The sequence below is a fragment of the Chaetodon auriga genome, chromosome 1 (genome assembly GCF_051107435.1).
Source record: "Chaetodon auriga isolate fChaAug3 chromosome 1, fChaAug3.hap1, whole genome shotgun sequence".
Classification (NCBI taxonomy): Eukaryota; Metazoa; Chordata; class Actinopteri; order Chaetodontiformes; family Chaetodontidae; genus Chaetodon; species Chaetodon auriga.
In genome coordinates, this window is record NC_135074.1 from 11,472,130 (window position 1) to 11,499,803 (window position 27,674).

The window sequence follows — 27,674 nt, forward strand, 5'->3', positions numbered from 1 at the left end:
CAGTGCCTGGTGTTGGAGTGTTTCTTGCTGTGCTGCCGATGTTGTTTGAAACATTGTTGCGCATTTCTTATGGTATATGGTTCAAAGAGGATGCCAAGATTTTATTGAATTTTGGTAATTAGAAGAAGAACTTGCCAAAGCGAAATAAATCTGGATTCATTTTCAAACTTTTTATTCAGAAAAAAAAATATTGGTCTCACTCATATGTTTTATCGTGGCTATATACTCTGGTCCCTCTGTTCCCACCATAATGCAGGTCCGTTTCCACCGCAACACACATGGATACATTGTATTGAAACAGGAGTCATGCAGCTACAGCAGTGAATTTTGCTATGCCAGCTTCCAAGTGATCCCACAATATTAAAGCTTCACTGAGTAAAACAAACTGCCCTCCATATATCTATTTAAGAATACATATTGCATAGGATTATAGCCATGCTATACAGTTAAAGAGAGAGAAAAATAAAAAATCCAAATAATATTAAATGAAATTGGGAAATATAAAAAAAATATTTTTTTTTTTTACAGATTTCCTATCATTTGAACACTCATACTTCAACATATACAAGACACCTAAGTTACTCTGGAAAGAAAATAAAATAATACACATATCATTTTTGTTTAGATAGTTAAACACACAGTAGTCATTTTCTGTAATCACTCTCAATTAAATTTAAATACTGCCAGTCCTTGAAGCCCTTGCTTCACAATAAAAGTTCTGTTAAAAGTGGACTTCTTGTCACAAAATCAAACAGTTAAATGAACATGATATGCTGTACAAATTTTTAAGAATAAAACTAACTATATATATATGTATATGTACACATATATATATAATTTTAAGGATGACTCCATAAAAAACAGGTCATTTTAGATGCAAAAAAAGCCACACGAGGGATAACAACAGAAAATGTCTATTCTGAGTATCCTATTGCGTAATTATCTTGCATGCATTGTACATGATATGTAATACAAAAGGGATCACCTCATTTGAGGATATGATAAAATTAATAAAGGAGACACCAACAGCACATTGAAAATGTGTACACCTTTGTGGTGGTTTTAGTCATTATTCATCATCCTGAAATCTCCATGTAAGACTGAATAAGGCATGCTTAAGACAGCCATTATGTTCTTTTTGTTGCCAGTGTTATGCTGATATTGTTTCTCATAAAATGAGACAAGATATGCTTTTTTCCCAAACTGCCCGGAGCTCTATCCACCTCTGACAGCTTCATGTAGTCAAAAAAATGCAGTTTAGCCATCTCATCTGTGAAGAGAAAATCAAGAGAAGGCGTGACTATGGATAATCCTCACAGTGGGTTCTATATTTAGCCTCCATCCCCTACAACAGTGTCTTACTTGAGTAAATTGCTTATTTTGTATTCCTCTGGCGAATGTTTTTGTCCTTGTGGTTGTTTGTTGAATTTGTTTTCCTAGGAAAGGAGCAGTTATGATTTAGTGACCTAAAGGTAATTGCAATTCAAATCACAGTACCCTGCATTTCTGTGTGAATTCTAGGTGTAGCAATAAGAATATTTGTGTACTTACATTGGTCCAGCTGGTTCGTCATCTTTGGCACGAGAGGAGAACAAAAAGAGAACACAGAAGTCAAACGTGAGATAAAGATATAAAGAAATGTAGCATGTTTCAGCACATTCAATTCAAGTTTGCTGACAGTTTTCACAATTTTCCATTGTTTCCCCAGGCAGCCATTAGTTTACCTATTAGATAGGTTACCCAATCCTTCAGTGAACATTAGTATTGTGTGATGATGCAGCTGAAAGCACAGATTGCTTTGAACACTGGTGTGAGTCGTGCACTGGTGGGAAGCTCTGACATCACAACAGCTTTGTGTCTGATAAACAGACTCAGAGGGAAAACAGTGAGCAAACACAGGAGTGTGAATTTAGTAGCTTCTTACAGTAATGAAGGTTTTTGGACACTGATGGCTGCTAAAGGCTCACTGGAACGTGGTAAAGCCTCATTCAGTAAAAACAACTGTATGTTTGTGTAAAATAGTCAGCAGTGACATTTGTAGTACAAGGGCTGAAATGTGGAAAAAAAAATAAATAAACGAAAACCACACACTCTAGTATGGTCTCTTAATGTACCACATCTTTCACGCCCAGGATTGTAAACTTAACCTCACATGGCTTCTGAATCTCATGGGGTTCCTGTTCGTTTCAGACGGAGCATATGTGTAGGAGGGTTACAGATGGCTCACTTAAAGCCATCTTTTAATTACACTCAGCAATTTCATAGTAATTCTGAAAGAGCCTTGCACATGAGTGTGTGGTGTCGTGACTGACTTGGCAAAAAAACGTGAATCTCTACAAAGCTGTCTCTCAACATTTAGAGGTCGTATCAATCCCCTGCAGCACAGAGTGCTTAATATCTCTATATTCATTCACTCTCCACTTGCATAAGGTCAATAAGAATACACATTTAAAGTAATAATTTTCTCAGTGGGACCAGCATATAAAATAGTCTATTTTTCTTGCCATACAGCAGTGGAATACACAACAAACATTACAATGTAACAGTAATAAAGACATAATAGTGGATCGTGTTGCACTGAGTGACAAGTTAGTTCAAAAACCCATGACCTTGGGGCTGACATGGTGATTGGTGTTTGGCATACAGATGAAAATGTGTCAACAGGTAAGTAACCAGTCACAGTGAGGTATATTCCATGCAGCTATAAGTTGGAGATAAGCAGCATTAGCAGCATTCCATGGCATTAATATGGAGCAGATTATGACAGTTATAATGTTAGACAAAAAATATGATTCTGTGATCACTCGGAGGAGGAACATCTGTCGGCATATCCCTCCGTTTTCACACCTCATGTGTACGCCACAAAAGCTATGTTTACTATAATGGCTTTGCAAGCACAGAACAAATAACAGATTTGTACTGTGTGAGATTGATAGTTGGACACTGATAATAGTCACTGTCAAGTCTGACATCATGGGCTGGCTTTTTATGTAACATCAAAAAATACAGGATGTGGATGTAAGTTTTTTAGCTTAAAATTCATCTCATTGCAATCAGTGCATTGTTATTTAGCAAATCATCACACAGCAAAATCTGTAATTTTAGCAACTGGTTTTGAAACACAGGATAGAAATGTCAGCCTCTGCCTCAGAGCCCTTGCCTGTGAAGTATAAAAGTGTTCAAACACGGCTAAGCCATCAAGAGACCAGAATTCATAATGCACGCAGACAGGGGCCAAAACCTCCGGGAATACGGGATGCTAAAAGGAGATTTTAGAAAGGCTGTGCATCATGAGCAGGGAGTCCTCATTCCTGATTTGAATGGCGTAAACATGGCAAATATAATCCACCTTAATCGCTTCATTTTTCCGGTAGATGAAACCAAACTAGAGGACAAGCACAGAGCTTACTTGAGCTGTGCAGTTTGTGTATACATGCATGTGTTTTGAGCAAATACTCTAGTATGGAGTCTGTGTTTTTCTGATTGTCAATTAACTATTTTAACAGGCTACAAACAAATAACATTATATGATAAACTAACAAAATTCTGCCTTAAATAATGCTTCATAATTATGTTTTGAACTGTAAGAAGTATGTCCTGGCAGCTGTTGTAAACTTATATCTTTAGCATTTGTATGGTTAATAAGTGGATGGTGAGGCATCCGTACCCACTGTTTTGGACAGCATAAAATGATTAAAACATTTTCAGTCTGTCACTCTAACCCCCACTATGTGATTGCATGAAGTATGGGTAAAGTGAGTCCGCTGAGTTAGTGAGAAAGCAGCATGAAACCTGATGAGCGCCATAAGACACTGAAGTCTAAAACAGCTTTATCGACTTAATATTCCTTACACATTTTACTGAATAAATCTTATTTGTTTGAGTAAATGAAAAGCAGGATGTACCCTGAGGCACTATTTGTGTAGTCTGTAATAGAGTGTGGCGTACAACCGTTGCCCACTTGGAGTGATTCATATTAGTGGGGCGACTTGTGGTTTGGTGTTCATGTGTATTCCATAATGAAAAGAGGAGAAAGCCACATGAGCGGAGATCAGACAGAACCTTTGGTGACTGGAAATGCCTTTGGGCTTTCGAGACATTTAGATCTTGTCACATTCTTGTCATGTGATTAGAACTACCTCCGAAAGCATGGGTCTTTTCTTCTGCTAAGAGGAAAAGATGATCTAATGGAGGAATAATAGACAAAGCTGCTCTGAGTTGAAAGAAATGTTGCATAAATTAGTTAAAGTATATTATTTCCCCTGTTCATTCCTATTTTTTTTTTCATTCCTATGTTCCTACTATTGTGTTTCTTTCTCCACATTAGATTGGACAATGTCTTATTTTGTTCATAAGAGTATCATGCTGGTCCATGCAGGCAGCACGGTGACCTGTTTGCTCCACAGTGTCATGGCATGTTAAAGCTACGCACACACGAGTGATCATAGAATATTTTTAATCATAATTATAGTTTGAGCAAACTAAAAAGTTCCAGTGACTTTTTTCATGTCTCTCCCCATTTTTATACTTTCCTTTTTATTATTTGTCACTTTTATTTAATGCTTTTGAGCATATTAATATTTTTTGTTTTCCATTTATGTCAGAAAAATCGAACAGGATGTTTTGGAAGCTGAGGCCGCACTTGATGATTATAATAATAAGTGTTAAACTGAGTCATTGCATGCTGCTGGTTTGTATTTGAATATGTAAAAGTATAATTGAACAATAAATATTGTTCCTCAGTAATTTGTATTTGCTCATTATTTAGTTAATTTAGTCAAGGTAGACAGACTTATCCTCCCAAGCCTGGAGGTTTGATCTGGTTTGGGTTCTAATTGTTTTTCACTTCTTTCTCTCACATGGTTCGGTTAGGCTGTGACATTGGGATTGCTCACATGCTGATACAGGCATGCATTTTTAATTAGGGTCAGTGGAGAAACACAGAAAAAGTTTTCTTGTGAAAAATCCTGATTTTCAATATGACTAAAGATTATGGCTCTTTGGAGATAAACACAGTTTAATCAGTCATCAAGACATTTGACTATCACCTGTGGAAACATATCAGATGTTTTGGGTTCAACCTGATGGAAATGAATGATTTTCAATCAGCTTAAAAAGGCAATTTAAAGGCAAATTACTGTGTTAATATCTCAGCAAAGATCATCATGTTTGTGGATGGACTGTTGGCTCATAAAAACATACAAACTGACAGAAAGAAAAAAGTCTCTGAAACCATGCAGGATCTCTCACTTACCACCCATTAAGATTATGTTGCCATTAGGAAAGAAGGGGGAAGGGAAAGAAATAGTAACCAATTAAGTTATATAGTCGGACTGATGTGTTTTACAGCTACAGGCTGATAATCCCACATGTTTCTGAACACTTATTCTGCTGTTACCGTTGCATTAGCACAGCACACAAATAGCCAGCTCTCGGAAGGGTTAGCTGTGGGCCCTGTGTTGTTCACCTAATGAGCATGTATAAAGATCATATTTGCATGCATCTTATAGTGAGTGACAGCGTCCATCCTGCCTCCTTTCACCACACTTGTCGAGAGGCAAGTCCTTTGTGATAGTCAAGTTGGCCACTACAGATGTCCTCTGAGAGCAGATGCAGCCTTTTGGTTCAGTACTTTACTTGCATCTGTAAACATCTCTGTATCTGAAGCTCTGATGCGCTCCTCTGCCGATGACATTTGACCTTAAAGGCACTGTCCTTTTGGAAAAGGGAGTTACTTTGTCATTTCTGCACTTGCTGAAATTTCTTATCTGACAGTTCAAAGCAGACCTTTCTTATCTGACAGTTCACAGCTTTACTGATTTACCATCACTAAAACTGTACCTCTTGGTCTCAGTTTCAGGGCAGTATGTACAGGAAGTAGGTAAGATCTGAGAACAGACAAAAAACCTCAGTGTCTCAGGGATTTGGAATTGTAGTCGTACTTTGCACATAGATAATGTGCTATCTACTTTCATAGTTTCTTATTTATCAGTGTCAACCGCTAGTAACAGAGAAAAAGTTTTCTTACCATCAATAATGTCATCTGGCGTCTTGCGTTTCTCGTACACAACGATGATGACTACGAGGATGATAATTTCTGCGAGCACACCCAGGAAAGGCCAAAGTGGTGCAAGGTGGCTGCGCACCCGTAGTATAGTGGTCTCAGCTGTGTTTCCAATCACGTTAGTGGCATTGCATTCATATTTTCCAGGATCAGTGTTTATATCCAGGTTTAATATGTTGAGCTCTGTGTAGTTGTCTCTGTTAGTGATGAAGAAGCGTCCGGTGGAGTTGTCAATGTCCTTGAACACAACGATCATTTGCTCAAAGTTAATTACATTGAAAACAAGGTAAAATGCTTCACTTGGAATAGATATACAGCCTGCCCTTTACTGTGCCGTGCCTATGCATATATCCATGTTTGTATCTCTCAGTTTTTATATGTATATATTTGTATGCTGCATATACAGTACAGAGCATGTACATATACCGTGTAGGATGTTCCATCCACTTTGCGCCATGTCCAGGTGGGGTGTGGGTAGCCAACAGACTTGCAGTAAAGCATTGCATTTTCTCCCTCGTTTTTATTTTCACTTCGCTTGTGGCCAGTGATATCAGGTTTTGCTGGAAAGGTGAAATAAATAAATAAAGTTGATCATTAGCTGTGTTGGCAGAGGTAAGACATTCAAAGGAACCTTTTAACTCCTACCAGATGGCATGAATAAGGAAAGCATGATTGGCTGTTCTGGCTATGGTAATAATATGTGTAATTCAGATGACTGTGTAAGAGAGAGGAGTGTAATTAAGAGTTTCTGCAGCACAGCTGATTCACTGAAGCAGCTCAGTTTCCTTTGAAACGTTAATAATTTCAAGCAATTGCAGTTAAGGCGAAGCATAGTAGGCTGTTTAAAGATATTTCCAAGCATCATGTGTATGATCATGTAACCTCATTCTGTATCTCACATAGAGGTAACTGAATATGTGCTGTATCTTGTTTCCTACCTCTCTTCTTCATTTCATAGGTTTTTTTTAAAATCATGCTTTCTAAAATAAAAAAGCTAAAACACGATACAGGGGGATTTTTTATTTTAAGTGGGTAGCTATGACTGTACTTGCTAATATAGTTTTAACATGTAGCACTAATTATTTTGTTAGCTTTCAAAAACTACAGCTCCAATGAGTCTCTGACATCAGTCTCATGTGGGCTGTAGTTGTTGAATGCTTACAAAATAGCTTCACAGTAATATAGACCAGTTTTTCGGTACCTGTTTAGCGGAACATACAGACAAATAACCCAGTATGACTTTTCGTATCAGATAGATCTGTATCTGTAAAACTGCATTGTGTAACAGGGTCTAGTAGAACAGAGGCTTGTCCAGGAGTAAGGGTTGACTACTGCTCTCAATAAAAATGACTTTTAGGGTGTGCAGTTATTTTGTGAGCCCCTACCACCAAACCCCTGCAATGGTGAATATCACTCTGGAAGAGATAAAAGCATTTCAATACAATTCATAATGAGGTCATGGAAGACGGAGATCTGTGTGATATGAGAGCCAGATGTTCCCATTCAAATCAATTCCACAGTGAATTCAACAAAAGAGATTTTGAGCAAAAGGAAGACAGCGTGAATTGGCCCTGATTAATGAATAGCTGATAATAAAAATGCAGCACAAAGGTGATGAATGTAATCAATTCAGGCATATGTCATAAAGCACTGCCGACAGATGCCAAGTCAAACTGATCAATAGAACAGTCTTTCCCAAAGGTGAACTCTCCGTGTAACTCTGCACAGCATCAGGAAGATAACTGCTCCTGCTTTTCCACTAATCCCCAAAATTACAATAATTCCTTCCATGCAATTAAGCAGGATAAGGGAGAGGCCTGGAGTGAGCATTTTTCAGCTGCGCATGGATAATGGAGCAGGAGGGGTCTGAGCTCTTTGGTGACATCACCCCACTCTAATTATGGTGCACACGTGCTCCCTGAGCAGGGGAGTGGCCAAGCTCATTTGTGCCTTATCCTGACTGTACAATGTCAGTGACTGACAGCACAGAGACAGCCCTCAGAGTGGCGGTAATACAAGCAGAAACCTCCATTTCATACGATTACTGTGAATATTAATCTGTGTGTGCTAGACAGAGGTGAAGTGACACATGAATGTGAGAGGGACGTGTGAGGAGGAGCAAGGTCAAAGCTGTCAGACAGAATAGAAAAAAGCTGATAAAGATGACATGAGATGCTGAAGAGCCATTAAATCAGGTCCTACGACAGCTGCTTTCCGCATTTTATGTTGACAGAACGTAGATACACGTTATGGAGAATTTGTGTATAATTGTATAGTCGATAGACATATCAGTGTGCATGTTAGAACATTTTCAGCATGCTTCACATTTACTAAAATTTGGGAAATATGAGGCACCAAATATGTATCTGTGGTGAGCTTAGTATCACAGACAATAAACTCCACTCCTGCCACAGAGATGGCTGGAACCGGATTCAGAGCCTTAATCCTACAACATCACAGAACCCTCCATCTGTTGCCTCTGAGCCGAGTCCTGCAAGGATGAGTGTGCCAAGGACACTGTAGGCGAGGGATCTCAGTGAACTGCTGCCAGTAGCGCAGTGCAAAGCTGACTAGCATAACAGTGGGCTTGCTACCTGGGTCACAAAAGATCTCAAACACCTCTAGAAAATCACAAGAGCATTTAGGAACTGAAGAAAATGTTTTGTTTAGATCCAGCAGTTGTACCCACCCTTAACGTCAAAATATTCTGTTGTTTCAACATTTTTTTAGACCCAGAACCTCTTTAAAGGACAAAATCATGCATCATCAGTTTAGCTAAAAGACTGACTCTTTCTTCAGGGGACAGATAGCAAGCCTCAACAGTCACAGGCCTGCAGTCGAGTTATGCCTAAGACACTTCAGTTTGAATGGCGATGAGTCCCATCATCTCGCAATCCAGTGAAAGCAGCACACACACGGTCATCACCCATGTTATGCAATCAGGCAGCGCTTTAAGACAGCCGCGGAATAAGAGGCAGGGCATGCTCAGTATGCACCATAGCCATGCCACAGCAAATTGGCTTCAGCACTACACACAGGCAAGCTTCTCTTGAACAGGGTTCCACTTGCCCTTTCTCAGAGAAGATTCCTTATTCAAGTTGATGGCTTCGCTGTTAGCTTGAATGAAACCAACACAGTAGTTCTTTTGTTACATTCTGTTCTCGTTAACTTTCTCTCCTTAAACCGCTATTATTTCTATGAAACAACAAACCGTAAATCATCATTTTGATTCTGTTTTTAAAGGGGCATCGCTACTGTTATGGATGGCTTCAAGAGGGCTTTGTGTTTGCATGTTTTGGTGAGCATGTGCAGTGCCTGTCCACTTTGCTAGAGTGTTGTCTCAGTGAAAAGCCAAGAGTGACAACAGCCTCCGGACTCCCCCGTCATCACCACTGCACTGGACGAATTCAGACCTCTTTGTCAACAAGGACTTCACACAGCTTTGGGTGGTTAACTTTTCTAGGACACCTTTATCTCTGCATGTCTCAGTAGAAAACCACAGACCACCTGGTAAAACCTCAAATTTATATCAGGGCTTTTTCAGATTTTGATACACCATGGTGGAAGACAAGACTTTTTTTAAAGGAAGTAGTGATATTTGGGTCATTCATGTAACAAAGGTTCATTGTTAATATGTCACAGAGGGATCTTACCTTTTACTTCAATTGTTGCATTTGCATTTGGTGCCATGTAAAATGTGTAAACACACATGTATTCCCCAGAATCATCAGCCCGTGGTTTAATGATTCTGCAAGACACAAAACACACTTATTCCACAACTTTAGTTTACCAGTAACTTTCACTGCATGTAGTCAAGACAATAAAGTCAACTAATTTCAGATTAACTCTAGTAATTAGTTTGGACTACAACAGTGAAAGCTTGAGGGGCCTACAAGGCCCTGGGAGACAAAATGTTGGCTTTATGCTGTTATATTGCGGAACAGCAGCAGGGATGGGCACCACGGGCATTTTAGCTGTAATCTTCAGAGTATCACTGATGTAATGTGACAAGGAAGTGACCAATTGGTCTCATCTTGTGGCTAGGGAGAGTCTGTGGTATGTCTACGGGGGCGACAGTAGCTTTGTGCTCCAATGGTTATACTGTGTGACAGCAGGAACTAACAACTAGTTGATACTTTAGGCTATGACGGTTTTGTTTTTCTTTCTTTTTCCAGTGAGATGCATAGGTGTAGTTCAATATTTGGATTAAGGCAGAAATAATGTATTGTTTTTTGAAAATCAAATGGGCGAGAGAGCCAGAAGTTACCTAAGTACTGATCTCAATCAGTGGTGGTTTGGAGATACTCAAAATGAATAGGGTGCCAAATTCAGCAGTGTTCTTAACAAGGTCTGCATAATTTCTGGATATTTCTGTATATTGCTGATTGCTGACAGCATAAAAAGCTACAACTGATAGACTTTTTCATTTTGGTGCATTGTTTATTGATTGCTTTCGTAACTTGAAGCTTGAGGATGGCTGGACGTACAATCTGCTCCCCTCCCATGTCTATAGCAAATTGAGGACTCATTGTAGAATGGAAAATGTCTGCACCACTATGGTCTGTGGTCTGACCTATTTACAATATATTCATTTCCTGCTCGTCAAGATTAACGCAGCGTTTTTCTTTCCCTGCACCCCATTTTAAATGAAACATTTAAATAATTTGGAGATGAATTCTCATTCACGTTCCATTGCTGGGAGCTCTCACTGTCCGCACCGTCCTCTCTCCCAAAATATGTCCTACTTAGTACGTAGAGGGGAGGCTGTTTCTCACCTGTATACTGTGTTCCTCTGCTCTGTCCGCGTATTGACGATCTCCTGTCCATTCTTCATCCAGAAGCTCTCCTTGTGGGGAGTTTGAGCAGTGGTGAGGTTACACTGCAGGGTAACTGGTTTGCTAGTGCTGTCCGCTAACAGGATGATCTGATCAGAAGCATTGATCTTTGGTTCTGGAAGACAGAGACAGTCAAACCTTATCACAGAACTGGGGCTCAAAGCTGTTTTAATGCTTCCTCCCATGGTGCAGTAGCTGTAGGCTGTATGCTGTTTTTATACGATCTGTGTGGGAGGATGTCTATGAAGTGAAGACAAAAGTGCACACAACAAATAAACAAAGACATAGTTAGCACATGAAAGCTGGAATGCCTTGTATCAACCATTTATCTTTAGAATTAAAAAGTCGTCATTTTTGGATGGATTGATGCCCTTAAATACCTATGTCCTGTCATAGCAATGCAATAATTAATGATTTTTCTGAGTACTCTTACAGTCGCACAGTCTCCTGGAGGATATCGACAGATAGAAGATATACTGCAGCTGGTAACTGATTTTAATGTGTCATTGTAACAGAGGAAACTGAACGGGCTCCCAAAGATGACCCAACCTTTGCAAACTTATATTTAAATATCATCAGAATGTAGAAGTTTAAAAACAGCCATGTATTTGGAGATCTTGGCTGAAGATTTCCACTTGTGACGTGTCTTGTGACACTTTACATAACTGCTCCTAAATTACTTCACCCTCTACATTGCTAAACACACTGGTTGCTAAACAGTATCAGGGTTCATTTCTCAAGGACGTTCAGGGAAGCAGGAGGTGTCATCTGAGAGCAAAGCGCCCTTTGCTCTGCCTTGAGTAGTGAAGCCTCCTCTGCCCTGCCCCCGCCCACCACCCACCCACCTCCCTCCTCCAGGGCGGGCCAACCATAGCAACGATGGAGCCCCCGAGGGGAGGAGCAGAGATGAGAAGCATCATAATCCTACTACTGGCTGCTGCTACAAGGCCACTAGGAAAGCAAAAGGGAAGGGAGGGGAGAGGAGGGACACTGAGACTGGCAAGTGACTTCTATTAGCATTCATGGAACCTTCTTCTCACAATTCTGTATACAACTCAATAGCTAAGGGGATTTCTCTCCCCTCCCCCCCGACATCTCTCTCTCCCCCACCAAGCAGAACCACATGTACTATTAATAGTATCTCGGAGACATGCATACACACACACACACACACACACACACAACATGAGGTACATAAATTAACATTTAGCAAACACGGCACAGTGGTCCACAGGCAGTTTAACCAGAAGGTTGTTTGTAGGACACCTTGTCACAGCTTAAAATCAGCTCGATAATGTATCGCCGTATCAGAATGGAACCAAATATAGAATGTTGCTCTAAACGGATCAAGATGTAGTGAAGCCTGATCTCCCCTTTCCTCTTGCTGGTACTCGAATACAGTACTGCATTTAGATTGATATTGTATCCAATTACCTGACAGATGTTACATGAGGGGGTGTTACTTTTTAACATTATTTCATTATGAGCACAAATATGCTGTATATGCTTTACATCATCTGGTAGTTATTTAAGTACCAGTTTTGAGTTGATATCAAGTAGAGCTGCATTCTGTTACATTTTGCCAAGATGTACTAAATCAGTTCAACTAAATAGGTCAGACATAGTAACCAACTTGGCAAGGTCTACATTTGGGGGAGCATTAGATCATTGAAAACGGCGAAGCAGGCCTCAATTCATGATACTGTAGCATATTGCATTACAAAAGTGCACTGCCAGATGTCCGAGTGTCTGTGCAAGCACAGAGAGAGTAGTGGGCCTCCTGAGCACGTGGTTGAGCTAAATGGTTTGAACCACTCATTCTTAATAAGGATATGCAATTTTCAGTACATTCTTGTGTCTAATTTAGAACACACATTTAAGTTAATTTGCAATACAATCAGTACAACTTCACATACCATTACGATGACGTATAATGATACGTGAGTTTGCAAAGTCTCACAAATGTGTGCAGTGTAGTTAAAATCTACTGAGATCTATGCTATACGTTTGTGATACTATACACAAAATCTATGAGTATGTATTTGAGTATGAAACACTCACCCCAAGGAGGCTTGAAAAGTGTCTGAAAAAGATTTGAAGTTTACTTTTTCACTGAGATACCAGCTGTGCTCAGCTTGAATTCATGTGGGCCACGGTGAACTCCAAAGGTGAAAAGTTTTTCCATGCTGGAAAAACTAGAAAATCATCCACAGAAATCTTGCAAACCGCTCCTGCAACATGCTCCACTTCTCTGCTGTCTCTTTTGTATGTTTAGTTACATTCCAGACAGCCATTTGAGCAAAATACAGCTAAATAAACTACTTTCATGGAAACTCCAGAAGTGCATAACAGAAGCATTTATGTATTTAGCCATTTTTTTTGTACAATCCACAAAGATGCAGGAGTGGTTGGGGAAGTTTATACAGATGTTTTTGAAACCATTGGAACCACTTTTAATCAAGATGAATCCAAGTTGAGCACGGCCGCTGCTGTTTGTTGAAAAATTGTGCAGCATTTTGGAAAATATGCTTATTTGCTTTCTTGCTGGCAGTTAAATGAGTAGATCAATGCATTTCTCATATCTGTACACTGAATATGAAGCTACAGCCTGCAGCTTAGCATCTTAGTTTAGCATAAAGAGTGTAAACAAGGGCAAAACAGCTAGCCTGGCTTCAGGAGGTCCCTGCTCTCAGCCAAGAAATTGTCTGTAAAACCACAACATGTCCTTTTTACACTTTAACTATACTTTTAACATATAGCATGTTAATTAAATAACTTTATACGTGGCGGTGTTCACCCTTGGACAGAGCCAGACTAGCTGTTTCTACCTGTTTCCAGTTGTTATGCTAATACAAGCTAACTAGCTGCTAGCCATGGCTTCATATTTACCATATAGAAATGAGAGTGGGTTAAAAAAACAAAGCAAAGCTAATAAGCATGTTTCCCAAACTGTCAAACTACTCTTTTAAAAAAGCAAACAAATGTTTTGGAGAGTTTCATATTCAAAAGATTTGAGCAGAATATCACTTTAAGAACATGTAGAAAGTACACGATGAAAAGATATACCTCCAGTAGGTTTTATCCATGCATGCATGGGGGGGTGGGATTTGTCATTAAAAAAGCATCTACTTAAAAATCCAAATGTTAATGGGAATATATTGCGATATAAATAGACTGATTCGGGGTATAGTGATTTCGAGCGATTCACATTCACAAGCTAAATTAAGCAAAAGGCCAAAACAAGACTTCAGCATGTTTCCCCAGCTACAAACTATACATTCATATCAATGGGCTATTATTTATAGCCTGTTATATACATGTAATAACTTTTACATGTATATGCGAAGAACATTTACTCCTCAGTAATGACAGAATATATTTAGTGAGGACTTGCACGTTGCGGTAGGAAAGTAGGAAACAGTCCTTTGCACTTCTTATAATCGTTCAAATTGCATCGGCCCTACACCTAATCACATCGTGCTCACGCAGAAATCAAAATTTGTCAGTCCAATCAGAAGAGCCAGCAAGGATCAAGCTCCTCTAAGCTCCTCAGAGAGCTTCACTATGACTAACAACATTCCACATCTCCCTGTGCTCCAGTGGGCAGAGCACTGAAGCATGCACAGATTCGAAGGGTCCAGTTGAAATTCAGTTTGTTTGAATGTTTGTGCGCACGGAGCAGAGGGTTAAAGGATATAATGTCATTACTGATTCACACTCACACACTTAATGGCTGAGAAGGCACAAGGTTACGCAGAGCACAGGCAAGTCCAGAGAGACTGTTCTGTAGGAGTGAAATCTCTTGTCTCATCTGAATGAGAAATGAGACACTCGTGGCCAACACGTGGTCTTATCCTTTATTGGATTACCACACTGAAATTTGAAAGTAGAAAATGTTTGCTTTTATCAGGAAAGAGTTGACAGCAGGAATCACTCTTTTACACCTTATCGGATCCCTCCTTGTGTCTTCTTACAGTCCCATTTACACTGTGCCCAGAGTGAGACAGCCATATCAAAAGCACCATTACTTCAAAGCACCACTAGGTTTCCGCTGCATTTAGCAGGCAGGGCTTTGAAGTAAATAAAACAATCCACGCAACGCAAGATACACAACATAACGTTAAGGGAATAAGTATCACAAATAAATCCAGGAATAGGAAATGGGTGAAATTAGGATACAGAGAAAAAGATAATGATTAGAATATTGTAAAAGCACACATGAGGCAGTTAGAACAAAAGTTTGGTGCGGGAGGAAAGAGGGAAATGTAGATAGAGACTGGGTAAAGTTCCTGGGTTTGTGGTCATTTACAAGATGCTCGAGGGAATTTCAGAAGAGACAGGGAGTTTACCGAGTGCACTAGGAAAGAATGTAAATATTTATCTAATCAAATTAAGAAACAAAACACAAAATGCAACCACTGGCATAAATGATTTCCATTAACACTCGGGAAAAGTAACTTAAAAAATGCAAATGAATACAGAACATAACTGGTGTTTGTTTTGTTTCTGCCTGGCCAGTGGCCGCTGTGGTGAGGGTGGGCTCGAGAGGTTTTTCTACGGGTTGGAGTGGTTGGGACAGGGGGTTAGCAGTTCGTTCACCATCTAGGACATAGACCACTCACTCTGTAGCACCGAAATGGTGGCCTGGGCGCGGATCCAGGTGATGGCGGGGTTTTGTCGGAGGTCATTGCGCCTGGGGTCGTTGCTGGCTCGACACTCATAGGTCCCAGAGTCCTCCAGCGTGAGGCGCGTGATGCCGAGCACACTGACCCCATTGGTGCCGTAGGCTGTGTTGATGGATACCCGACGCTTGCGGGCTCCGTCCCACAGCTGCTTGAAGGAGTCAGCTCGGTTGATCTCAGCATACCACCACTGGATCTCCGGAGTGGGGTTACCGACCACGTCGCAGTACAGCTCAAAGGTGTCCCCCGTAAGCTTAGTCTCAGACATGGGCGACTTCACAAACCCAGCTGGAGAGGAGAAGTGTATCGGGATGGCAGGGAAGGAAAGGGTAGAAGAGGGTTAGAGCAGTAGGAAAGTGTGGAAAGGCCAAGGGATGGAGAAGGAAATTAAAGAGGATCAGAGTACATACAAACAAAAGAGAGGATGATTAAAGCCAAATGAAAAAGAAGCAAGCCTCAAATCATTGATAGGTGAAAAAAAGGTTAATGATCGTCTTAATCCAGTCTGTTCAACGTCAGGGATCCCTGGCCCACTAAGGCCATTCGGCTGTTAGACAGTCACAGTCAACAGTCCCAAGTCCATGCCAGCAAGTCGTGTCTGTTTCTGTCTCACACTTAACCTTGTACAGATGAGATGCAAACAGTTAGTTGCAGTAAATCAAATGCAGTACATGGGAAGCAAACCTTACCTTAAAATGTCCCAAAAAAACTCAATATATGTTAAAGGGGAGAGCTATTTGTACATTCTCACCGAGTTTAATCTGTCTCCTTAAAGATTCGTCTACCAGAGAGCTGTGTGAAGTAGGTGAACAATCGCACAAGCGACTCACTGTGACGCAGCAATCAGCGGCACCACTCCTGCTTGACTCCATTGACAAGAAAATTTCATACATTTGAACCATATATTTGTCAGACCTGGAAAAGAAAAATCGTGTGATTCATCAAAATCACTGGCTTGGAAATGTTCCACTTGAGCTGAAGTGTCACACCAATCTGTCAGAAGGATGAATGTCACTCAAGAGTTATTTAAAGGTCCAGTGTGTACGGTTTAGATGAATCTATTGGCAGAATATGATATTCGTGAGTATGATTTCATTAGTGTACTTTAACATTGTTTGCTTAGAATGAGCTCTTCATATCTACAGATGAAGTGGGTCTTCTTCCACAGGGTCCGCTATGTTTCTACGGTAGCTCAGAATGGGCCGTTTGTAGCAGCCACTGTAGGGGAGAGTGAGGAGAGGAGCAATCTGCATCCTCACTGTTAGATGCCACTAAATTCTGCACACTGGACATTTACCCTGCTGAATGAAAAGGGACAATCGTTTGGATTCCTGAGTACAGTTGGTGTTGTCATTCGTGCAAGTATCAGGTTGTTGCCTCCACCAAAGATGTTAGAAAGTTGAGAAGAATAAGCCATCAATAGAATCTCAAAAGTTGAGCCTTAGGTAAAGGAGCAGGTAATCCATGTTTGGCTCTGAAAATGATATAATGTGTCCATATGTCACGTTTTTTTTTGTTTGTTTGTTTGTTTTTTGTTTTTAGCAATGACTATACTTACAAATCCTTCAATACTGCTCAGTACCGGACTGTATACATATAAGCTTTATGACTTTCCTATTATTTTTTTTATATACTACACCAATTTCCTATAATCCATCAATCCGTTTTCTAAACCCGCTTATCCTGTTCAGGATCACAGGACACTGGAGCCTGTCCCAGCACACATGGGTTAAGAGGCAGGGTACGCCCTGGACACGTCGCCAGTCTGTCACAAGGCTAACACATACAGACGGACAAACACATTCACACTCATATTCACACCTACGGGCGATTTCGAGACAACGGTTCACATAACCTGCATGTCATTGGACTGTGGGAGGAAACCGGAGATCCTGGAGGAAACCCGTGCAGACACACATACAAACCCATGGCCTTCTTGCACCACCGTCACCCTGTAATTCTACTAGGTGATATGACTAGGCATGTTTCAAACATATTGACTGAAAAGTCCATTTTAAAAGTCTGCATTTTATGTTGCATTATAGAAATATGTATTTAATGCATTTAAAAACTGATACCAACTGTCATGGTCTATCGACACAAATAGATGTAACTGTATGTATGTATGTGTAAACCTAATCTCTTCATCCATATCAGCTCGTGCTGGTAAAGACAGAAATTAGGTCAGACAGCTCCCATTTTGGATAAGCTGGACTTTAAGAGCAGGTTTTCAAAATTCACATGTGGTCACAGTGGAATAAGATGGGTCAACCAGTTCCTCCATAAACACTAAATGGCTGACACTTTGGAATCACAGTTGATTCATGCTTTTAAAGCAACATTCATTTACGTGACATGAGGAACCTGCATATGCACCCATATCCAGAATACGGCTCGCCACTGGCATTTAATCTTAGGGAGCTGAAAAACTACCCCCATTTTTTCTAACTACCTTACTGCCAGGTGGAATAGGAAGCACATTTGAAGCTGAAATGCTGAGGAATTCATAATGAAACATGATCCATAAGCATTATTACCACCACTGTGAGTGTACCATGCTGTGTCTGCCTGATTCATGACCCTGTTTCACATCAGTAGTTAGTCCAACAATACACTGCCAGCCTTAATGAACCCCATCAAATGACAAATCACCTGGACCACAGACACTATTCTCTGCCGCCCCTGCAGCCTGTCAGCTGTAAAGCACATGTGCTTAAATAAATCAGAAGGAAAAAAAAAAAACAAAACACACTGCCTTAACTCTGCCCTGAATTGTCGTAGAGGAAATGGGAACAAAGAGCCTGTGGTCTCTTTGAGTGTTAGACTGTGTTGTGTCTAAATACAACAGCTTACAGGCCCTCCCAGATCTGTCTGCCCTGCTCAGAGTAATGTATCATAAGCACATGAACAGATAAGCCTGTGGAAGCCTGAGGAAGGAGTGTAAACAACTACAGCTAGTCAGCTCACTCCCCCAACGAAGCCAGTTATGTTTCATTTGAATAACTGCATCGAAAGTTTAACTGCCAGGTGAGAATAAATAGAGTTCACAGGGTTTACATGCTTTATGGTACCCTTTGTCCGTAGCACTATATTGCATGGTGTGCGGAAAGCTTGGGAGCATTATTCTCTGTGCACTGGACTCAAACTGGCTGTCAAAGTACAGCCAAAATATTTCGCATACTTAACAATAAATAGATTTTAGTTAGTACCATGGTAACAAGTCTGTTGCCCAACACCAGTTTGTGACTCACAGCCACATGAAAATACATTAGATGAAAGCAAAGAGAAGTTGTGAGGAGAATTTGGCCAAAAAAATGTGAAAAAATGTGAAAAATGCAGCCTTCCTACAAGGCGATGTGTCTGAGGATATCTGGTGCTTACAACTTGTGTTTCTATGTGCGATGCCTGGAGATACGCAGAGTAATTAGCATTTGTTTCTTTTCTCTGGAAACATCTGGGCCCATCAAGCTCACCACATAATCCCAGAGGGTGAATCCAAGCCTAACCGCCTACACTGTAACAGCAATATTTCAGTTTGACAGAACATTTACTATGGCATCCTCTACCATGACTGTGGGAATGACAGTAAGTTGGCTTGGCACATGACACAGATAACTATTGTCAGTCATGCACAAGTGCTTTTAATCACAATATAGTATCTGCTTTAAAAAAGTAATGAATGCTCTCCAAGGTGATGGATAATTAAAGCAGAAAAAGGAACAGATGACTTCATTTAAATTGAGGCTCAGGGAGGTTCTGTGGAGATATACACACAGAACAAACCACAGACAACACTTGGCCGATGAGCAGACTGATTTTTGTGTTGTTTAAACATGGAGCGTCTGCTGGGAGAGAAAACAAAACCATAGACTGTAAAAAGAAGTGATATCACCCATTGGTCTGTGGGCTGCTGTTTTGAAACAGCATTTGGTATTTTGGCCATTGCCATCTTGTTTTTTTTGGGGGGGTGGGGGCAGAACTGACCATGTCTGTCCAAATATTATTTGGACACCAGGGTGGATCTCACTAATATGACACACAGTGAAGGGTCAAAGTTTTATGGTGAAAACGCGGACAACACCCAGAAACAAGTTCACGGCTATTCACAAGCCTAATTCCAAAAAAGTTGGGACACTGTAAAACATCTTTTAATCAGAATGTGATCATTTGCTAATCCTTTCTGACATATACTATATAGAAAACTGAACATCTTGCTGTATTGAAGAAGACTTGAAAGTAGCGTTTGAGACCATAAACTCATCAGAGGAAGTCGGATCCTTTTCTCATAAGCTTACATTCTTCTATTTGCAACCACAGGAGTTGCCTCCTGCTGGCCATTAGAGATAATGCAGGTTTGAGGCACTTCCACATTGGCTTCTCTTTCCAGACCCAGAGGCTACTTCTATGTCCTTTATACAGTCTATGAACAAAACACAAAGCAGCCAGCCGGTACTCATTCATGTCAAAGGCATGCTAGGAGACAAGAAGTGACAAAGAGAGGAGCGATGGATGATGGACAGATCTCAGAGGTGACAGAGGAGAAATGTTCATCTTTATGCATGCCATCATCTCGTGCTAGCAGACTTTTACTATTGTATGTTGTATTTTCATGCATAGTGAGCACAGTAAAAGACTTTAAGGGCTGCAGCAGCCAATAAGTCATATTTACTGATTAATTAGATGATTATTTTTCAATTTGTCAATATATTGTTTAATCCAAAAATGCCAGTAAACTGTAAAAAATGCCTAAGATGATGTCTTGAGATTGATATTTTTATTTCTCTTGCACTTTTGCTTGGTGAATTACTTGAACAACTAATCTCTAATCAAAACAGTTGATTTTAAGAGCTAAATAACTAATCAGTTTGAACAGCTTAAGACATGTAGATGAACTCTTCATCAAAGTTTTGCTAAGTGATCACCTTAAAGCTCTGTAGAGCTTGCAGACATGCAGCTCAGGCCTCCTTTCACTGTTTACTCCACCTAAATTCTAACATGTGAGCATCAAATATTTGCTCTCTGCAGGCTTTAAAGGTACCTCTGAAAACTGGTTAGCTTGGTCCTTCACGTGTATACTCCCAACATTAAATTGGCTGCCATTTTCTAAAGCTGCTAAAGGTGGCTAATGCTTGCAGAGCTAGCATGGGGCACATCTCTTTTAGCTAATCCTTCCCACTGGCTGCTCATGTTCTATATTGTAATATTACATGTTATATTGTCTTTACGCATCCATCTACAATTGAATGCATGCAGAGGTGTAATTGCTATGGTAGCATGTATGTAATCAAACCAAGGAGGTCAAACGTTTAACAGAAATAGTCAACACAAAATAATGGAAGTCCCTCACAGTGCCATGTCTTGCTTTACATGCTTTAGCCCGCTTTATTCCAATATGACATGTGCACAACAGTATCGCAAAATAACCTGCAGTTTTCTGTGACAAGCTCTGTCTAAGACTGCATGGAAGTCACGGTCATTACAGCCTCCATACTCCGCTGATGTAGGTAGAGAAGAGAGCTCCCCTGAGGACTGACAGCAAGCCACACACCACCACCATGCAGCCTGAGAGTGAGTCAGCTGCCTTCATACAACCTGGATCCCCATCCGCATCCCACAACACAGACAGTGAATGCAGAGAGTAGGAAACCCCCCAGGGGCCACTGAACTGGTTTTGTGCTCGGCAGTGTGTGTGCTTGTGTGTTTGAATTTGCGGTGGCATCTTTGTTGCACCTGCATAGTACTGTGACAGATATATGTGCCTTGACAGGTCGCTTGTACGACACTATAGATCACAGTTGTGACAGTAGTTTATATTTCAACATCCTTCACTCACGGTTTGGTAATCGCTATCGGCATATGAATGTAGGCAAGGGACAAGATTTTGGTAACTGAAGGGTTCTGATTTCCATTTGTAATCTGACTGGTATTGACCAATCATGTTTGAGCAGGCTTTGGTTGAGTATAGGTAAACAGTGTGTTTGGAGAGCAAAAGAGGCAGAACACATTGGCCAGAATGCAATCTTGGAACCCCTTGGCTTGCTGATCTTGGTTAAATATAAAAGCCTCCCATATCCACACAGATGCTTTCATTTATTCTAGCTGATTTGGACCTTACTCAGGTTTGAGTTGGGCACAGCTATCCTTTGAGTGTGCTGAGGTCACCAATCTCCAAATACCTCAAAGAATCACAAAGGTGTAACTTGCCCGGTCCGAACAGGTGACACAAAATCATAAGACAAGGGAGGGAGCTGTCAGTCAAAGTCTGCACACGCCCACACAATCCAGAGAAAAGGTCACGTTAGGCAGAAGTGGGAACACCTGTGTGAGCATACTATGGGTGCCTAGATCAGACACAATATCTTGATATTGTGTCACAATATTGATCCGGCCTTACAGATATGTTATTGTGTTTAGTGAAGCATTTAAAAATCAGCCCTCTGAAACTAGTTTGACATAGAGCATAACCTCCATAGTCCTTCCTATTTCTATACTCCTTTTATAGTTTTTCTTTTTCGACAGTTGAAAAAGCATGACATTCACAAACTCTGTATCTGGAAAATCACACCCAGAAGCCAGACGATACCTCTGTACACTGAGTGTGGTAGACACTTACATTAAAATGCCGTCTAGCTGCTGAAAGATATACTGATCACCAACAAATTGCCAAACTCACTTTGCATAGAAATGAATAAATACATATATTGTTCTAAATGTTTCCGATGATGAATTACACGTGTCAGCCAAGTTCCAAGTCTCTGCAAGTCAATATTCATATATGCTACAATGAATGTAAATCAATGTATGCATGGCGAGGAGGTCTTTGCTAAATGGTAGTAGTAGTGGTACTTTCTGGTTAAGTGTAGGTCCTAGAATGCCATTTTCTGCCCCTACAAACAGAACAAATATAGTTCTATCAATATTTGTATTAGCATACAGGGAAAATTCATCTTGTTTACAACTTAATTAAAAAAAAAGCTTATTTGCCAATCATCAGTATTCATGTAAGAACTTCCAATACCCTTGAAATACACTTTGTGAATGTGATATGTAGCGTGCAGCTAAATTTGTGTCAGAGGCTGTGATGATGTATAGCCCCAAACGCTCTGATGACAGAGAGGTTATAGTTTTCCTCACTGACTTTATCACATCACTGATAATACCTAATTTGACGTAACCGCAATGGAGCAACCTACTGACATTCTTTGCAAAGCTGAATTTCCAGAAAAAGGAGGCGTTGGGCCGACCGTTTCCATTTTACTGGTAATACTTGAGTCTGTCATTCAGATCACAGAGGAGAGGCAACAGTTTAATGAGATTTAAATCCCAATAACCTCTGTGCTGGGTAGAAATGCTCTAATCCCATCCTCTAATCACAACCAGAGAGCACTTCCTATTTCTCTTTCAGAGGTCAAAACAAGGGACTTCAAATTATTTGATGTAAAACCAGAGAAGCATGGAGAAAGATGCATCACAGGGACAGTGATACTCATCATCGCAATAAGAATAATTCTAAAAATAGCAGAACCACACCTCGAGGAGAGTCTCTTCCACTACTCACTGTTTTCTGCAGGGGTGACAAATTCGATTCCCCAACCTCCCACATGCTTCAAAGTATTATTATTTGTCAGCTTACTCTGGTCTTCTGAATATCAGCTGGCATGAGCTTCTAAGTGAGAAAAGCAGCCTTGTGTCTGCTGGGTCACTGGTTAAAATACTCAGGCCGCTGGGACAAATCAGGCCAGGTATAAATGAGAGTATCCTCTTTGAGTATCCTGTTTCTGAGCTGCTCTCGTGCCGCACTCTTAACCTGTTCTGGTACAACAGCCAGGGCTGCGGCTAAATTGAGGAACTTCCAGCTGTGAATGTGTATAACTGTATGAATGTGAAGCAGGTTGGTGCTAAAAAAAAAAAAAAAAACGGCATGCATGCTCAGCAAAAACCCTCCGCAGATATATCACTTTAAAAAGGAGAAACCATTGCTCACCGTACAGTTGTGCATCAGTATATACCTGCAGTGTGTTTTGTACTGTGTGATGCTGCTCCTAATCAGTGCAGCCCATATCAGATTTCACAGTGGGCAAGCATGACTCAGTGTAAGTGCTGGCTTGAGTCCTACAGCATATTTTCCAGACTCACGAATGTACCTTTGTCCAGAGCCTGGACAGAAATGTGATAATGGACAAGCTGCTACATCACAGAGGTCTACTGATTGAATGGTATGTCACTTAAAATGCAGTGTTGGCCTCTGTTAATGGTAATACAGAAGTGACATAAGAACAGATTTAAAGGGCCACACATTCACAAAAAAAACAGCATATCGTTATTGCTGCACATACTGCAATACATGTCCTCTACATCATGTCTTATACTTAAATTGTGTAACCTTAACAAGAACCTATCTTTGCTTTGGTTGTGCTCAGCCTTAAGCAACCACTAACCTAACCTTAATGAAATGGCAGTAATTATGCCAGATAAAGGTTGTCTTGACATGGTCTGCATTTTTAGATTTACACAGGCAGGGATAATACAACAACAACATTGGCAGCAGGAGAGCAGGCAACATGCTTCGTAGGGGGAAATTATGTAAGACATTAATGCACTTCCTCAGGTCAGCCCCAGCCACCTTCATAACAGCCTGTCTTTGCATCAAGATCACATCATCTCTCAGCTTAAATAGTTCACAGCCACCTAGCGAGTCTTTAGAAGACTGTGCAGCTGTGCACAAGGAGGCCGTCCATTAAGAGTTAATGAATTCACTTTCACAAAAGGACCTTAAAGCCACAGTTCTCAGTGCTGTGTCTCGATGGTAAAAATAGAAACGAGGCAGAATGGACGGATGCTATTTACAGTCCTCCAAATATCTGTCGCAGAAACAAGCCACCTATAGTAGGCCTACTTTTCCCTGAACAGGAAGAAACGATGGCATGAATTCCCACTGCTTCTCGGATTCAGTGATTACTTCTCAAGCACTTATAATTATTATTCTCCCCACGCCACTGCTTGAACTCTGTAATATCACAGGAAAATCTAGGATTGCATAAGAAGCCATGCACCGATTACCCTTAATCTGAACTGTGAGAGAGAGAATTGAAATGGCTTTTGGATGCATGCGATGTGAGCAAACATCTGAATATCACCAACAGTGTTTAGCACTAACTGTGGCTTATTAGAGGCGGGATCAAACCTGCAATGACTGTCGGGTCTCTGTAGATTTCCTATGAAGTAAGGATTTGTGCACAAAACAGACAAAGCACAGACACATTTAGTGACTGCAGCACCAGTCTGTCTCCCACTGACCCCTGGCTCTATGTGTCTGTGTGTGAACCAGTCCTCATTCAGTGGGCACTGACACTGGGCAAAGACCACAGGAAGTGCTTGGAATGCCTTAGCTCGAACTTTATCACACAATGGAGGGCTTATTGGGTATTTGATTTTCCAGATTGCAAGATCAGAGAACACGTCGGTGTGCATACTCATACTTAAAGTGCCTTTGAGAAATTAAGAAAGAAGAAAGAAAGGAATTCAGGGGATAATATTTTGTTACATAACTGGTATTTTTGGTTGTGGTATTTTAGTTGTTTGCCTCCTTACAAGCTGAAGACGTTGATTGCTTCCGTACTTTGTTGTAAAATGACCTAAATTTTGCTTATTGTACTTCTTTCATTTCTGAATATTGTGTTTTACTTCAACATAATGTAACATGAAAACAGTGCAAACTGTTTCATATATTCTACTTCTTTCAATATTTAGACTTAATCTTGAACATTTTTCCATTTCAAAAATAAATCCTTAAAAGGTGCTGGAGTGACGTTTTATGCAACCTCCTCATTCCACCATCAAAACACGTGTCTTATTAAGTCTTGCTCAGTGGGTGTCTGATTATCCCACAGAAAGGCCGAGGTGGACATTAAGCATTAAAATTATAAGTATGCAGAGTAAATCGGAAAAGGAGATTAGATCATGTCAGGGATATTGATTCGTCAACACAGGGCCCTTGACATGTGGGCACAGAAGCTTCTTAAGTGATATGAATACAGGCAGTGATTAAAGCACCAACATCTTCACAGTCAAGTCAGAGTTGCTTGAGGGACTTATTGAGGTTATTTGAAAAATTGAAAAATAAAGACTCAAAAGATTCCACTTGCATTGTATGAATAGCTGCTGATTTGTGTGGCCCTCTGGCTGATGTGATTCAACAGAATTTGAAGTCAGGACATGCTGTATCAGAGGACAGCCTGGAACACCCAACAGCATCTTACTGACATTTACTTAAACCAAATCATGTCAGTCTTATTATGATTAATGCACACTGAACTTCTGCAATGAAAGTCACATGAATCCCTGACAACCAAATCCCTTATTCCTTTCCTTTGAAAAATTGGAAAAAAAAAAAAAAAAAAAAAAGAAACATCTGGCACTCAAACATGCCAAAAGTGGTCATCAAAAAAGGAAATAAGGATGTTACTTGTGCATTTAGTTTTGCAATAACTGCAGACTGAGTCAGTAGGGCAAAAAAGAATGGTCCAGTCAAGCTGGCATGACAGGAAATGTGGTATAATAGTGGAGTAGTTTTGTCAAATAGATGCACAGGGCCAGCAACTGTGATACAGAAGGGCCTTGTATTTACAGCACTCAGCACACAGTGGACGAGCCTTTAGTCTGTTTGGTGTTCATAATATGTCACTAGATCAGCATCCAGAGCAAGTTAGTCTTGCTTGACACGCTCTGTTACCCAGCCCCTGTTAACAAACTGCAGCCTGAGGCTACCCATAGGCTACTTCTATGTGTAAATATTCTGAACTAGTTCAATGAAGGTACACACCTCAGAGATTAGACAGCGTATTCATGTAAAGTGGCAATTTCCCCCACAGACACACCTGCACTGCACAGCTGACTGACAACCTCGCAAAAATGTCAGTTTTCTTCCTGTTTTCTTAGTTTGTGGGTTCCCTAAAGGTTAAATCATGTGGTCAGCTATGGGTTCAGATTAGTTGGCGTCTCACTCTGGCCTTGTTGTCGAGATGCGTGAAACTATAGTAGTAGCCTTAACGCAGTCATTCTCAGAATCCACGCAGGAACATCTCGCTCGGGCGTCTTCACACAAGTCAAGTCACTTTCCCTCAGTGCGCTGTTTACAATCGTGCCATGGTCACATCTGCTTTCTTACCGTTTTGCGCCGAGGTGAAAGGCAGCATCAAGTTCCCCAGAAGGACCACCGCCAGCATCGCTGCGTGAGGATGCATTGTCGGGGCTCGATGAGAGAGCAGGGTCTCGGTCGGACGAATGTGGGAGGAGAGATCGTGTATTTATCACAAGATCTAGAGAGATGGGCCCAGCATAGCACCGGGTTCTTAAAAAAAAAAAAAAAGAAAGAAAAAAACAAAAACAAAAACAAAAACAAACAGCTAGCCGAGGATGATTGAATCAAAATGTTTGCAGACGTCTCCCTTGATTCAAAGACCTTTCGAGGACAGCGGTGAGTGAAAGGTCCGGGACGAGGCCAGCGGCTCACGGATGCCGATGTGCGGCCATAGGCGGTGAAGAAGCCTCGTCAGATTGCGGAGGAGAGGTCTTTGGATGTCAGGGAGATTGTCCACAGTGTGGTTCTGAAGACTCAAAGATGCGCAGAGCGATGCGCATTTGCGCTCTCACGGTCACGGCTCGGTGATTAAAATGAAAGTAGCGCACAAACGATTCCCGACAGGAAGTGATGTAGCCGAAACATCAGTCTGGTCCAAAAAGAGGGACAGATGCTGGTAGGACACCAACAGCAGCAACGACGAGCTGCGCGTGCCCTATGCGCTCACGACCGTGGACACATACACACGCGCGCGCGCGCGCGCGTATGAAATTGATGTTTGTGAGCTCAGGCAGTTACTATGTGCCTCGTCAGTCTTCGTTTCCTTGTCGCTTCCGTTTTATTTTTTTTTTACAAGGTGACAGGTGCTCATTTTCATCATCTGCTGTTTGCAGGATGTTGTTCTGCTCTGAGTGTCGCTGGCTGCAGGCAGAGCCCGGCTCATATGATTCCCTCGCTCTCAACAGCTCTTGCAATATTAATGTAAATATAAGCTCTCAGCTCGTTTATCATCA

General features: G+C 40.9%; 1 protein-coding gene across 3 annotated transcripts; it reads right to left on the bottom strand.

Moving 5' to 3' along the window:
- Positions 1 to 155: 155 nt before the first annotated feature.
- Positions 156 to 27,406, bottom strand: LOC143335032 (neuroplastin-like). Of its 3 annotated transcripts, XM_076754254.1 has the most exons (9): positions 26,749 to 27,402; positions 15,522 to 15,869; positions 10,840 to 11,014; positions 9,718 to 9,812; positions 6,491 to 6,624; positions 6,029 to 6,302; positions 1,552 to 1,573; positions 1,363 to 1,436; positions 156 to 1,270 (listed from the first exon to the last, which is right to left on the bottom strand). In XM_076754254.1, the coding sequence occupies exons 1-8, from the start codon at positions 26,822 to 26,824 to the stop codon at positions 1,376 to 1,378; spliced, it is 1,185 nt and encodes a 394-aa protein (XP_076610369.1). In that variant the 5' UTR covers positions 26,825 to 27,402; the 3' UTR covers positions 156 to 1,270; positions 1,363 to 1,375. The 3 variants fall into 3 exon arrangements, with proteins under 3 accessions (XP_076610369.1, XP_076610283.1, XP_076610458.1); XM_076754168.1 differs by lacking the exon at positions 1,552 to 1,573 and having other exon boundaries at positions 26,749 to 27,406; XM_076754343.1 differs by lacking the exon at positions 15,522 to 15,869 and having other exon boundaries at positions 26,749 to 27,377.
- Positions 27,407 to 27,674: the final 268 nt, after the last annotated feature.